The sequence below is a fragment of the Ornithorhynchus anatinus genome, chromosome 19, assembly GCF_004115215.2.
Source record: "Ornithorhynchus anatinus isolate Pmale09 chromosome 19, mOrnAna1.pri.v4, whole genome shotgun sequence".
Classification (NCBI taxonomy): domain Eukaryota; kingdom Metazoa; phylum Chordata; class Mammalia; order Monotremata; family Ornithorhynchidae; genus Ornithorhynchus; species Ornithorhynchus anatinus.
In genome coordinates this window covers 3,552,099-3,567,467 of record NC_041746.1, presented here as the reverse complement: position 1 = coordinate 3,567,467, position 15,369 = coordinate 3,552,099, and the positions used below count along the sequence as shown (strand labels likewise).

Below are 15,369 nucleotides of genomic sequence, written 5' to 3'. Positions count from 1 at the left end.
TGAAAAGCTAAATTTTTATGTCCATTAAGAACTGGAAAAATATGGAGGTGACAAGAACCTCTTTTAGACTCTGGAGGTGTGTTGAAAATATTTGGGAATGTTTTCTCTAATGACCTTAACGGGAATTTTAATTCCAAGACTCGTCTGTCTAGTCTGTTACCATAGGAACCACATTAGGAGTGTTTCCACATTTGTTGTCCAAATCTAGTTTATTTTATTCTCCTAAGCCCATTCTATTGAACCTTGCACAATTGGTTGGCTTGAAGTGAAATAAAAATTTAAGAAAGTAATTTCAAGTCCTTTTATCCTTTAATCAAAATGAAGGAACTTGTGACCTTATGAAATTTCACACCCAAACAAGTTTTGAAGACCCGAACAAGTTTGTGTGTCATAATCTGCTAACATCTGCCTGAACACTTCCACTGGCAGCGTCTGAAATAAATACTACCCTCTTGAGGAGAGATGCGTTTTAGTGACTAACTGTCTAGCCACCCTGGAAATAAATGTTCGTCAACATCTGTATCTAGTTCATCGTGTAACTGATACAGTTAGAGATGGTTGACTGAATACACTCGAGTCAAGTTTAGAGATAACAATTTTACCCCCAGAATTTGACTTCTTTTGTCTAGATTTTAATGTCCCAGTTATTGGGGAAATTATCCCCGTGACACAGACAGTAGTTTCAATTTTAAGAGCCAATTTTACTCCTGAAATATTCATAATAGGTTCTTAGTTGAACCAGTTAATAATAACTAAGACTTGCTGTGTCCTTGACCAGGAGACCACTATTTTCTGATATTTGATCCCATCAGTAATTTTAATTGCAGTCATCTTCTGTTTTTCAAATATTTGATATGCACAGCCCCTGCTGAGTAGAGGTACTGAACTGATTAATTATGGTATTTGGGAGAGTGCTGTCTGCGAAGCATACAATCCCCGATTTCACGGGGCTTACAGTCTCACGCGGGAGTCTGACGGACCTAAATATTTACGAAGGGCAGGGTTGGAAGGAAGAATGAGAAAAATAACAGATAGGAGTTCAAATGTCAAGATGAAATACCCGAAAAAAATAATTGAATGCAAGCGCGTGAGTATAAACACTTGAGTGTTGAAGGCAGCTGTCGAGTTGGGGTGTTGGGAATGAGATCAGGGAAGGCTTCCCGAAGGAGGCGGTATTTTAAGAGCGCTTTGAAGATGAGGAAGAGCTATGATGCGGTGGTTGGAGTAGGTTGGAGGGGAGAGAGCATTTCAGGCAGAGGGTACAGCTTCGAAAGAAGACTGGAAGTCAGAGAATGAGCAGCAAGCTACATTTAGGAGATGACTTGGGAGGAGTAAATCAGAGAGTAATGCTGTGCACACGGGAAGCACTCAAATACCATAGTGGCTGATGACTGATTGGATACAGACAGCTAATGTATTGATTGACTGGGGTTATAAGGATTCTGATGCTCTTATTTTAGGGATCTTTCATTATATTCTGCATATTTATTTACATGATTGTCTGTCTTCCCCTCTAAGCTGTAAACTAGTCGCGGACAGGGAACGTTTCTGCAGAATGTTGTGTTGTACTCTCCCAAGTGCTTAGTATAGTGTTCTGAACATAGTAAGCGCTTTAAAAATACCATTGATCGATTTTGGCATTCTCATGCCACAGAGTTGACCTTGGCATAAGCACTTTTCTCCCTTTACTTTTGAAGTGTTTTGACTGACCTGAAGAGAGTGATTCCTCCCCTTACCCCCCCCCCCCAGACTGTGAGCTCATTGTGGGCAGAGAATGGCTCCCTTTATTGCTATATTGAACTTTCCCAAGCGCTCAGTACAATGTTCTGCACCCAGTAGGTGCTCAATAAATACGATTGAATGAATTGAGTGAATGAATTAAAGCCCCTTTCTATTCAGCGTCGATAATAATAACTGTCTCTAGTCAGTTAGCACCAAGTGCTTTTTTGCTAGCACCAAGTGCTTTTTTGCCAGTAAGGTGTGAAAGTCAATAGCTTCGAAAACCAAGCACTGTGTTTTCACAAAACTACAATTCACACAATTATATTTAAACTATGAGCCCCAGGAGGGACAGAGACTGAGTACAGCCTGATTATCTTGTATCTATCCCAGTGCTTAGTAGGTGGTAGTAAGTAGTTAATACTGCAGAAAAACGCAAAATATTTCAATTATTGCTAAGTACTTACATTACTGTTAGCTCCTTGTGGGCAGGGAAATGTTTCTGTTTATTATTATGTTGAACTCTCCCAAGTGCTTAGTACACTGCTCTGCCCAAAGTAAGCGCTCAATAAATACGATTGAACGATCATGTGCCGAAATTGTGTTTTTGTCACTGTTCTAAAACTAGGTTTATATTTTGGTCAGTTATTTGGCTCCTAGGAGGACATTCATTGATTTCCCATTAGGCGACTGTACTTTGTGTTGTGTGAATATTGCAATTTTAAGGAAGTAATTAAGCACGCTAACCAGGAGAGAGCAGTACAGAATATTAGAAGTGCTTTTTGCGTCGGAGGCCCGCATTAAGACGGCCAGAGAATCAACCGCTGATCTGCACCTAGAGACAAGCACTGTCATCTAGACTCCAGTTAACCGAGGGTCAGCTCCATGGGGGCGGGGTGGGGTGTGTGAAAAAAATCTCGAGAATCCTTCTGAATAGGGGAAATGACAGAATCAGGCGGATGCTGATGAAAAATAAAATGTGGGAGAAGAGAAAAGCGAGAAGAGCGCCTGGCTGAAAGTTCCATCGAGTCGAGTACATCGCCCCTCCATTACAATAATGTTTCTGTACTAAAATAAGGTCTTTCATTGCAAGTTCAGCCTTTCCATTCATTTGTTTTGTGCTGTACTTCCTCTGTTCCTAATTGTCAGCACAATAGCCTTCCAGCGAGGAAGTTTCAGTGACAGTTTTGGCCAATTTGGTATTGTCTCTCCTTTTTTTCATCGCACCCAGCATCTCTTGTGATGGGTGCATTTTTAGAAATTTTTTTTTATTTAAAATGGCAGTGCCTATTCAGGGTTGCCAGAACAGTTCATGATAATTGAATCATCCAACTAGTGAAGATGATTCCTTACAGTCTTTGCCAATTAAGGTTTTCATTCATACAATATGTTCTTACCCAATAAGGCTTTCCTTTGTATCATATATTACTGGCTGGCATGTCGAGACTCTTTTTTTATGGTATATAAGAGCTTACTATGTTCCAGGGACTGGACTGAGCGCGGGGATAGATACAAGCTAATCAGGTGGGACCCAGTCCCTGTCCCACATGGGGCTTACAGTCTTAATCCCCATTTTACAGATGAGATAACTGAGGCACAGAGAAGTGAAGGGACTTGTGGACAGCAGACAGGTGAAGGAGTCGGGTTTAGAACCCGGGTCCTTCTGACTCCCAGACCCGTGCTCTATCCATTAGACCATGCTGCTTCTCAAGCGCTTAGTATTGTGCCCTGTCATCAGAAGGCTTAGGCGCCCAGTAAAAAGTCTCATTACCATTCATGCACACTAGTCTGCAGAGCTGGCAAAGGTGAGCTTTTCCTTCCCGCCTCGTGACTGTCCAGCATAAGGGAATCCAAAAATGTTGCCAGGTTATGTGGCTGCTAAGGCAGGAATTTTTCATGTTCCAGAAGTGATGGAATTTAGAAAGGGACGCTACGGAAGCAATTTCCTCATAGACTTGGACGTATTGTTACAATTCTAAAGTCAGTCACTCGGTTGAATTTATTAAGCACTTACCATGGGCAGAACACTGTCCTAAGCGCTTGGGTGAGCACGATAAAACAGTTGGTTGACACGCTCCCTGCCCACGCTGAGCGTACAGTCTAAAGAGGGAGACAGACCCTAGTATAAATAAATTACAGATGTGTACGTGATTGCTGTGGTCCTGAGGTGGGGGTGAGTAAAGGGTTCAAGCTTGACCCAGAAGGGAATGGGAGAAGAGGAGATTAGGACTTTATTTGCTATTGTTTTAATGAGATGTTCTTCCCCTTGATTCTATTTATTGCCATCGTTCTTGTCTGTCCGTCTCCCCCGATTAGACTGTGAGCCCGTCAGAGGGCAGGGACCGTCTCTGTTACCGATTTGTACATTCCAAGCGCTTAGTACAGTGCTCTGCACATAGTAAGCGCTCAATAAATACTATTGAATGAATGAATGAATGAATGACTTGGCCAGGGAAGGCCTCTTGGAGAAGATGGGCTTTTAATAAGGCTCCGAAGGTAGGGAGAGTGATCATCCGTTGGTTGCGAGTAGGTGGTATTCCTTCTTGCAATGACCATTTTTCTTGTGGAAGGAATTTTCAAATGATACTCCCGTGAAATCTCTTAAATCTACTCTGGTCAGAAAAATCACCTGACCGTCCAAAAGGGACATCTTTGAATGTCGTTGGCCGATGCCCTGTCAACTTCTAGGCTATCACCGTGTGCCCTTTCTCACCTAGCGTACAGGTAGTCCTCCTCTGAGAACATCAAGCGATGTGAAATTATATGCAATTAAACTTCTCTCTGAGGTAATCGTGAAGAGAACCTGGGAGGCTTCTTTCTCATTGTGAATGGATGACGAGGAATTAAATTGGTACTCACATGGTTAAGGTTGTGGAATTAAAACCTTCAACTTTTTAATAAAATCTGAACAGATGATCTCTGATTATTTTAAATTTTTTTTTGAAGGGGGAGGTAGTGGTGGGGGGGGAGAACTGGCAGGTTTCAGCCCTCTAATTGGCTTCCCAGCATTACAGAGTAATTACAGCTTCAAGCAAACTTTGTCATCTGTGGTTCAGAATGGTGTAAAGTAAACAGAACGTTTTGAAATGTAGCTTTTAGTCTGAGTTGCTCAGGAGAGTTTAACTAGCATGATTTAAATTCCAGCCTAATTCTGCTACAACTTGGAGGAAGTTATTAAATAAACCTAGCGGCTCTAATAGAGGAAACCGATCTGACTTTGCAGTAATTTGTATGTTAGTCAAGTGATGTGAGTGTTTCCTCAGGGGATTTAGCGTCAGCTCCGTCTTAAAAGGTGACTACTGGAGAAAGCTTTCGTGCCAGTTTCAACTGGGGGACACTCGTTGAATCCATTTTATTCCGAGCTGTGGGGAGTTACCAAAGAACTAGAAGACCCAGTTCCTTTAATCTCGGACTGTCTCCGTTGAGAGATGGGCGGATTCCAAGATGGCAGCCCCCGAGGGAAGCTTCTGGTGGTGGGTCTATTTGAGTTTGCCAGTTTCGCACGGGAGGGATTAGTCGTAGGTTGAAAGAATCGTGACTCTCCCTCCCTCCATCTTCCGGAGACATTCACGGGCCTGGGAGTCCGAAGGATCTGGATCCTCATCTCGCCTCTGCCAGTTGTCTGCTGTGTGACCTTGGGTGAGTCACTTTACTTCTCTCTCAGCTCCCTCCTCTGTAAAATGGGGACTGAGACTGTGAGCCTCACATGGGACGTGAACTGTGTCCAACCTGATTAGCTTGCATCTACTACAGTGCCTGGCACATAGTAAGAGCGTAACGGATACCTTAAAAAAATTGTACAGCATGCCACACGTACATTGTCCGCTGAGTAATTGCCCGGATGACCCTTTTAATAATAATAATGTTGGTATTTGTTAAGCGCTTACTATGTGCAGAGCACTGTTCTAAGCGCTGGTAGATACAAGGTAATCAGGTTGTCCCATGTGGGGCTCACAGTTAATCCCCATTTTACAAATGAGGGAACTGAGGCACAGAGAAGTTAAATGACTTGCCCACTGTCACCCAGCTGACAAGTAGCAGAGCTGGGATTCGAACCCACGACCTCTGACTCCGACTCTGGCTGTTTCACCCGCCACGCAGGTCGAGGACCCCTGTAGAGCTCGTATGTGATAAACTTTACACGTGGGATTGCAGCCAAATGTGGCTGATCCCCAACCTTCTTGGATTCCTGAACCCAAGTCTCCCTCCTCTTTTCCCCTTTCCGAAGTGAAGGGAGAGTTTGATTTAAATAAGAAAGCTTTGGCTGTATCCTGATGTTAACAAAAACCTTTGTGAACTTTGAATTTCTGCTAACAAAGCTGCCAGAAGCACTAAGCTTGAACTTTGTATAAACCCTTCCCTTCCCACAAACAACAAAACAGACACCGTGCAGGGAAGCACACCAGAAACCCCTCACAAGAATATATAGACACACCCATAGGCAGTTCAGACACAAGCAGGGAAAGATAGAAAAAAGAGTCACGTACGTAATACACATATGTTAACGTAATCACAGATACGTAAAATAGCATTGATCAGGTACGGTTAAAATGCATGTCAAAATATTTTTTAATTAGGAAAAATCGTGAGATTCTTGAGAACTTCACGTCCCTTCCAGGGATTCAGCGACCTCAAACAATATGATTTCACATTACAGGGTGTTATGGGTTGTGTCTATCTGTTGCCGAATTGTACTTTCCAAGCGCTTAGTATAGTGCTCTGCACCCAATAAGCGCTCAATAAATATGATCGAATGAATGACTGAATTCAAGAACGGAACTTTAGTGTGATATACAAAGACTTTTTGCTCTTTGTGTATCTGCAGATCCGAGGTGAGGTTTAAATATGGGTATTCAGATAAATGATTAGGAACTGATACGGTCATCTCTTACAGACCCTCAGTAAAAAGCTGTTCATTTTCAAGAATGTTAAAGAGCATGTTCATTTAAGTTTCTGTGCAAAGATGGCAGTTACACGATAACAAATGTTCAGATGAACATTGTTCAACTGTCACGTTCTTCAGATTCTCACATCTCGCGGATCCGCTCGGTACAAGGTAATGGCTGCGATCCAGGTGGCTCTTCGTGAAAGAAGAGGTCAATCACTGGTAGTCATCCCAGACATTTTCAAATCATCCGCAGAAGCCAGATGCAGCCCGGTTAATTTAATACTGAGAAACGGGGGGAGAAACAACAGAGAAGCCAAATTCATTTTTGCAATTCAATCATTAAACAAGCTTTCTTCGGCCTGAGAACTAGTGCCGGAGCCTGGATACTTACGAGACAGGCACGTGGAGGAGACGGAGCTGCACAGCAGAGAAAGAAGGGGGAGAGGAAGCTCACTATTCCCACAACTCTTGGATTTTAAAAGCTTTGCTTGACTCATCGATTGGCTGATCTCCTTCCGGGTTCCTATTGGTTAGACGTGTGTCTCTCCCGGAAGGTTCCCATTTTCAGAGGGATAAGGTAGTCAGTCCTTCTAGAGTGTAAATCCTGGGATAAAGACAGGTAGCAGGGCTTAGTGGAAAGAAGACGAGCCTGGGAGTCAGAAGACCTGGGTTCTAATCCCGTCTATTCCACGCGTGCCGTGTGATCCGTGGGCGTGTCAAACAGATTCCACAAACATACGAACAAATCCAGGGTCTCTGTGGACACAAGCAAGTGATCTGAACTCGGAACTCAGCCGACTGCTAGCTACCACATAGATGGCTTAGTTTAGATTTGTGACCAGTGTAAGCTCCTTGTGGGCAGGGTCTCTTTATTGTTGGATTATACTCTCTCCAGCTCTTAGGCTCAATAAATATGATTGACTGATTGACTGACTGACTGCTGCATTGTTTGAGTGGTGATTTGCAAATCACTGAAGTGAAAAAAGTACCCTGGGTCATATAGATAACGCATTGAATAAAGTCAATTTTGACGGCATTAGCAGATTAAGGCCAGGGCTGATTATCATTTTACTTTACTACCTCTTCATCTGTCTCTCAGTCCCCATTAAACCTCCAGGAGTTTAGCAGCTCTGTAGCTTGAGAGCTTCTGCAGCTAAAGTGAAAAACTACATGCCAGACGAGAGATTTTGAACTGCTCCAGGATTCTGTACTGCAACTTTTTAGTGATATATTAGCTGATACGGTAACATTGGGTTAACAGATATAATTCTGTTGGATTGTACTCTCCTAGGTGCTGAGAACAGTGCTATGCACATAGTAAGCGCTCAGTAAATACCATTGGTTGATTGATAATCTGAATGATTTGGAAATGAGGGGAAAGAATAGTTTCAGATCAGTCTGTGTCTCGGTTCTGGGTGGTTATTTGAAGCGGATAAAAACCTACCTAATCTTAGGTTGCTTCACTCTTCTGGACATTGAATGGGCTAATGTTACTCTAATGAATTGTTAAGATAACGTTATATTGCCTTAATTTTAGAGCTTACATTGCAGTTGTGTTATAATGAGGGTTTTAAGGGACAGTTGCTTTGTGCTCTAGTGCAAATCCTATACTCAGGATGGTAATAAATGTTGGTAGTTGGTAAGACATTCCTGCCCACTGCAAGCCCACAGTCCGGGCCGGGGGTGGGCGGGTCTCAGTCTACAAAATTCCAACAGGATTCATTCCTTCTTCACCTCCACTCATATATATGAACATACATTCAGAGGCAGGGAGACCCCAAGGGAAGGGATTGAAGGGTGCAGAAGCAGAGATATATTCAGGAGAAAAACATGGAGATAGAGAAAAGGAAAAGAGACTGAGAACGATAAGCAGTATTGAAGCCATAAATTGTAAGCTCCCTGCGGGCAGGAAGCATTTCATGTTTTTGTGGGGTACTTTCCCAAGTGAGTAGTACAGTGGATTGCAACTAGCAGGAGCTCAATAGATACCATTAATATTTTGTCTTTTAATTTGCACAAAGAATGGTTACTTCTACTGGTATTTTCTGAAGGGGAGAGGTGAAGGTGTTCCAAATTCCATCATGGTGAGTTAGCAGAAGAAAATTTGTTCTCCTTGAGCTGTAATGGATAAACAACTCTTTTGGTCATGAGTGATATAAACTTCCTTTATTTTTCATCTCCCCCACTGCTGCACCCCAGTTTTTATGATGGTGAAATTCTGGGAAATTATTTCTCATGTGCAAACTTAAGAAAATGACTGGGTGGACACTGACACTTTTATATATATTTTGAGGCCTGAGGTAGAAGAATTGTATTAAAAGGGACATTTTCACCGACATGTTTTCACCAGGCTCACAGACTCAACCAGTTGATACAGAGGCTCCTGCTGCTCATAAGAAAATTTTGGCTGAAACTGTGCTAGGAAAATTTCAGGCCAAATGGAAAATTTTCCAGATTATGTGAACAAATGTTAAAGTAGGAAGGGAAGTTATAATAATGAAAATGGAATTTTTTCAATAGTCATAGTACTCCAAACCAATTCTATTTATTTATATTGATGCCTGTTTACTTTTTCTGCTGTCTGTCTCCCCCCTTCTAGACTGTGAGCCTGTTATGGGCAGGGATTGTTTCTCTTTGGTGCTGAATTGTACTTTCCAAGCATTTAGTATGGTGCTGTGCATACGGTAAGCAGTCAATAAATGTGATTTAATGAATGAAAGAATGATGTAATTTATAGTAATGATGATGATAATGATGATAATAATTGTGGTGTTGTCGAGTGCTTACTCTATGCCAAACACTGTACTGATTGCTGGGGTAGATCAGAGATAATCGGGTCAGACACTGTCCTTGCCCGACAAGGGGCTCCCAGTCTAAAATAGGAGGGAGAACAGGTTTGTTGGGCAGGGATTGTCTCTATCTGTTGCTGAATTGCACTTTCCAAGTGCTTAGTACAGTGTTCTGCACACAGTAAGTGCTCAATAAATACAGTTGAATGAATGAATGAAAGAATCTCCATTTTCCCAATGAGGAAACTGAGGCACAGAGAAGTTTAGTGAGCTGCCGATATCACCCAGTGGACAACTGACGGGGTTGAGATTAGAACCCAGGTCCTCTGACTCCCAATCCCAGGTCCTTTCCTGTAGGCCCCGTACTGCTTCTGTACCTCTTAATTACACGACATATATTGTCACATGAATTCGTCTTTTTTTAGTCTGCACAGAAATGTATCGAAGAACTGATACACATTTTAAGGCACTGTTCCTTTATAATTTCTTTTGAACAGAAATATTAAGGATGATATTTGTTTTATTACCAGAGTGCCAGCTAATGAAAACAGAACGCCCAAAGCCAAACACATTTATTATCCGATGTCTCCAGTGGACCACTGTCATAGAAAGAACATTTCATGTGGATACTCCAGAGGAAAGGTGAGGAGCTAACTCGTGAAAAAGGTATATCATTCCAAGAGTAATGTAATTGTACAGTCAATATCATCGTTTGCTTGGAATTATTTAACAACTTTCAGAAACACAGGTGCAAATTAGGTGCCACAGAGTTACTCTTTTATTTATAAAAATGACAATATTTTGTTTTGCCGAATCTCTTCACGTTACAGAACTGAAATCAATTTAATTGAATCGTTCCCTCAGTGGAATCATTTTGAATATTCTTTTCTGTCGAGTGTCTAAAAATGCTACCTCAAGTTTCCGTAACATCTGTAGGATGTCAGCTTTGTAAAAGATTTCAAATGCATTCATGTGTCTCTTTTCTGTGCGGTCCGTAGTGTAGTGGAATTTATTAAGGACTTGGAGTGTGCTCTATGCTGAGGTGGTTATGAGGTAATTAACTCCAAGTTCCCCCAAGCGGGTCTTAGAAGATTTAGAGCAGTCTCAGTGTTCTCTTTCTTCTGATTGAAGACCAGTTCTTTTGTGCATTCTTTTTATCATAAGATCATAAAATTATTTAGCTGGCAGGTATCTAAAGATATCTGCTTTGCCCTTCTGCTCCAGTCAGGTGAAATAGAAGACTAACCAGAACAGTGGGTGGTCTGGCCCTTCATTAAAGATTTCTAATGGTGGACTGCCATCATGCCCTTCCCTCCCATCCCATTCATTTAATATGGGAGTACTCTCCCCAGGACTCTCCCAAGCACTTAGAATAGTGCTCTGCACACAGTAAGCGCTCAGCAAATACGATGGATTGGCTGATTCTCCCTTTAAAAACCCACCATACAGTTATTGACGCTCCCCCGCCTCCCTCGGCTTTCTCTCTTTTAGTCATAAACGGTTGGTGCCTGGGGCTCTTTTAGTGTAGCTTTTAAGACCTCTGAGGCCAAGGGATTGATGTCATAAAGTGAGAGGAAACTTTTCTGGGCAGGAAGGGGAGATAAGTCCCCTTTTCAAGGGTTGATTTTCTCTATTTCAATGCACTAAAATCTGCAAGGGAAGGGGAATGGAGACAGAGTTTTAAGGGTCACCTTCTACAGCTGGACACAAGCGGTAGGAAACCCATACCCTGGCCAAAGGGAGAAGGGGAATAGGAGGACGTTTGGCTGGCGGGAGCAGAAACAAGGGAGTTGCTCGAAAGGTCAAAAAATGGAGACTCTCAAGAGCCTGTTTGAAGCGGGAAGAAAGGAAATTTCTATTTAAAGACATTTTAACCAGCAAGCGGTGATGGGTCCAGTGGGAAGGATGTACGGAAGAGGAATGTTAAGGAGCCTTCTACAGTCTCGGTCGATTAAACTTGAGGTGGAGAAAGAAGATGTGATATGTACAGCTGGTAAACTGAGAATTAGAGTGAATATGAAGATCAGGGGTAATTCAAAGAAGCAGTGTGGCCTAGTGGAAAGAATACGGATCTGGGAGTCAGAGAACCTGGGTTCTGCTTCCGACTCTGCTACTTATCTGCTGTGTGACTCAGGGCAAGTCACTTGGCTTCTCTGCACCTCAGTTTCCTCTGTAAAACAGGGATTAAGACTGCGAGCCCCATGTCGGGCAGGGACTGTGTCCAACCTCACTAGCTTGTAACTATTTCAGTGCTTAGAAGAGAGCTGGCACATACTAAGTGCTTAACAAACACCATTAGAAAAAAACAAAAAACCAAGTGTCTTATTAGAGCAAGAACCTCAAGGGAGCAGAAACACAAGAACCCCTTTTATTAGCGTCAAGAGGATAAAGATTATGGACGGTTTAGACCGAGGATTTGCAGGGATCTAGAATTGGAGGCGTGAACACTTAGTATTATTATTTTTATTAACATGGGAATTGCAGGTGAAATTCACTCTGGAGGTTAACTTTTCATGGGAGTGCTGGAATGAAGAAATGTTTAGACGCTGGTATGGATATGAAACATCTAGATGTAAGCTCCTTAAGAACCGAATGAATCTGCTAATTTTGTTGTATTGTACTCTCCTAAGCACCTAGTACAGCACTCTGCTATAGTAAGAGCTCAGTAGAGATCTTTGAAGTAGAAAAGGTGGGCCATGGTGTACTGGGGGAAAAAAAACTCCAGAAAAATAAGAGAACATTGTTTTTTAAGAGTATTTTTATGCAATTGCATTTGGACTGTTTTTAATGGAAAATTTTAGCATTATCAGAGAAAGAAAAATTTCACTAGACACCATTTCTTTTAGTATTTTCCACCCCTCAGTCATCTTTGTCCCCCTTTTCTGGGCTCTGTCCAGTTTCTCCACAGTCTTTCTAAAGTTCGTGACCCAAACTGGACGAAGGATTCTGATAAAAGCCAGAGCTGTGCAGTGTACAGCAAAAGGATTACTTCCTGTCTCTTGCATGTCGTACTTCTTAAGCAACATGGCCTAGTGGAAAGAACACAGGCCAGGGAGTCAGGGGACCTGGGTTCGAATCCAGGCTCTGCCACATGTCTGCTGCGTGACCTTGGGCAAGTCACGTAACTTTTCTATGCCTCAGTTACCTTGTTTGTAAAATGGGAATTAAAACTGTGAGCCGCACGTGGGACATAGATTCTGTCTTGATTAGCATATATCTACCCCAGCACTTAGTACGGTGCCCGACACATAGTAAGCGCTTAACACATACCGTTAAAAAAAATGTCTCATGCTAGCGTTGTTCTTTCTCCAGCGCTTTGTTCCGTTTTTTTCTCTCAATAAGCACTCAACTAATATTATTACTATATCCTCTTCTTTTGATTTCTCATGTTTGCTTTTGCCCTGTGCTCTAGTGGAAAGAACCTGGGCCTGGGAGTCAGAAGACCTGGGTTCTAATTGCGGTTCTGCCAATTGCTTGCTGTGTGTCTTTGGGCAAGTCACTTAACTTCTTTGGGCCTCAGTTTCTTCAGCTGTAAAATGGGGATTCAGTCCTACTCCCTCCTACTTAGACTGTGAGCCCCAGGTGGAAAAGGAATTGCGTTCTACCTGATGAACTTGTATCTACCCCAGTGCTTAGAACAGTGCTTGACACGTAGTAAGCACAAACAAGTACGAGCGGAAAGAATTGCCCCCCCCCCCCGTCATTTTCCTGTGCTTTCAGTTAGCTCGTCGTGGTCAGGGAATGAGTCTGCTTATTGTTATATTATACTCTCCCAAGGGCTTAGCACAATGCTCTGCACACAGTAAATGCTCAATAAATATGATTCAGTGAATTAATTTATAAAAGGTATCACTACTTATTCGCAGGGAAGAATGGACAGAAGCTATCCAGGGCGTAGCAGACAGACTTCAGAGACAAGAAGAAGAGAGAATGAACTGTAGTCCAACGTCCCAGATTGACAACATAGGGGAGGAGGAGATGGATGCTTCCACAACCCATCATAAAAGAAAGGTAGGCGAAGCCAATGACGACTTTAATTAGACTATTTAACACATAACCAATCTGTCTAGAAGGAATACGCTAAGAAGATCTATTTGGAAAAAAAGGTGCCAGCCAGTTACCATCTGATAAGCAAAACATTTGGGTCGATTGGATTCAGGTGAGGCGAACTCACTGATGCGTAGCAGAACGGGTAATATGGGTCTATCCCTTTATCCTGTAGCCCTTTTAGTACTGAACAATATTGTCACTCATGGTTGGGAAGTTGTGATTAATGTGCTAAGAATGGAAAGCAGTAATGACGTCTTAGATATTTCTTTATACATCTGCAAATCCTCCCCCCGCAACCCTTCCGTTGGCTTTAGCGATATTTTAGAAACTTGGAAATAAAACATCTTTCCCCAGTGACTTGGTCCTTTTCCATCTGGCATTGTGTCTTCTCCTGCAAGCAGAAGCAGACCCGGCTCTGGTTCATTTCCTGGTTGGTGCCCCAGCATTACTGATGTCAGCTGGAAAGTGAGCAATCTTCAAAATAGATAATGCAGATGCCTCAGATTCGATGCGGAAGACATACGTCTCGAGTCTGTCTCGGTCCACCCAAGCAGGGGCTGTTAGTTTCGTGGGGGCAAAGGAGGATTTTTGGGGGATGTGAGATTTTAGAGAACGAAAAGGTCGTCACCTACAAGCAGATTGAAGTTAGCTGTCGAAATGTGGTGCGTTGGTTTGATTGGAAATGCATTTTTGAGTAGTTAAGTTCAACCCAGCACCGCTTCGGAGAAGTAGATTTTGTTCCCGGTTGTGTCGTAGAACTGCAAGCGAGGTTGGGGAAGCTTCCATTCCTGGGACAGAAGTCGGACTCTCCCTCACAAGTCCCCCAAATTCAGATATCCGAAAGAGACTGACTTCCCTTATTTCAGATGCCGAATGATTGACCTCGGTTTTGCGAATTCATCTTTAGTGGTAGGATTTGGAGAGAGGAAAAAGTTCCATCCTTTGAAAGCAGTCACACCGTGTCCCATTAAATCTTCAATGTGATTTAAGGCCGAGGCAGTGAGTTCTCTACACTTCTTAAAAAAACCCCATTTTTTAATGAAAAGTGAGAGGCGATGCAGAGTATTGCATTCCAATAAAAGTTGCTTTGTTGCATAGTGTGCTTGATGCAGTCCATTAGTGGCACTGAGTGAGCGCTTACTATGTGCAGAGCACTGAACTGAGCACTTGGGATAATAATAATTATTGTGGTATTTGTTAAGGGCTTACTGTGTGCCAGGCACTGTACTTAACGCTGGGGTAGATACAAGCAAATGGGGTCGGACTCAGTCCCTTTCCCTCGAGGGGCTCTCATTCGTAATTCCCATTTTACCGATGAAGTAACTGGGGTACAGAGAAGTGAAGTGACATGTCCATGGTCACCCAGCGGACAAATGGCAGAGTCGGGCTTAGAACCCAGTTCCTTCTGGCTCCCGGGCCCGTACTCTATCCACTAGGCCACGCCGCTTCTCAGTACAGCAGAATTAGCAGACACACCCCCTGCCCATAATAAGCTTACAGTCTAGAAAATCTCCCTCAGAAACCATCCAAAGTTCACAGTCAGTGAAGGCTCCTACATTGTATCAACCAGTAGAAACTCTCCCCACTATACCATGAGCAAAATTATCGTCACCGTCATCAACAGATAATTATTTTCCGCTGCGTGGGTGGCACTGCCGTAGCCTCTCCAGGGATTTTCAGAATGTGGAAAAGATGCAAACGCATACAAGGAAAACGTCCTCGTGCTATCGGGTGACACCATCTCACCTTTCGCTGATATGCTATAAATAGGTAGACCCCGTTACCTGTTAGCGTAAAGAGACATCCTAGCAATTTAAGATTAATTGAGTCTATCAGTGATTCTCCGAGGACATCCTTCTGGGACAAGCTGGGTTTACAAGACAACTTTTTGCTAGTCACTCCCTTTTTTCCTGAAAAATTAAC

General features: G+C 42.7%; 1 protein-coding gene across 2 annotated transcripts in view; it reads left to right on the top strand.

Moving 5' to 3' along the window:
- The window catches only part of AKT3 (AKT serine/threonine kinase 3), a 148,356-nt gene that overhangs the window by 89,690 nt on the left and 43,297 nt on the right, over positions 1-15,369 (top strand). For both annotated transcript variants that reach the window (XM_029047145.1, XM_029047144.1), the window contains 2 exons: positions 9,927-10,038; positions 13,263-13,407. In XM_029047145.1, the coding sequence (XP_028902978.1) occupies positions 9,927-10,038; positions 13,263-13,407 (257 nt within the window). The remainder of the gene's footprint in view (positions 1-9,926; positions 10,039-13,262; positions 13,408-15,369) is intronic.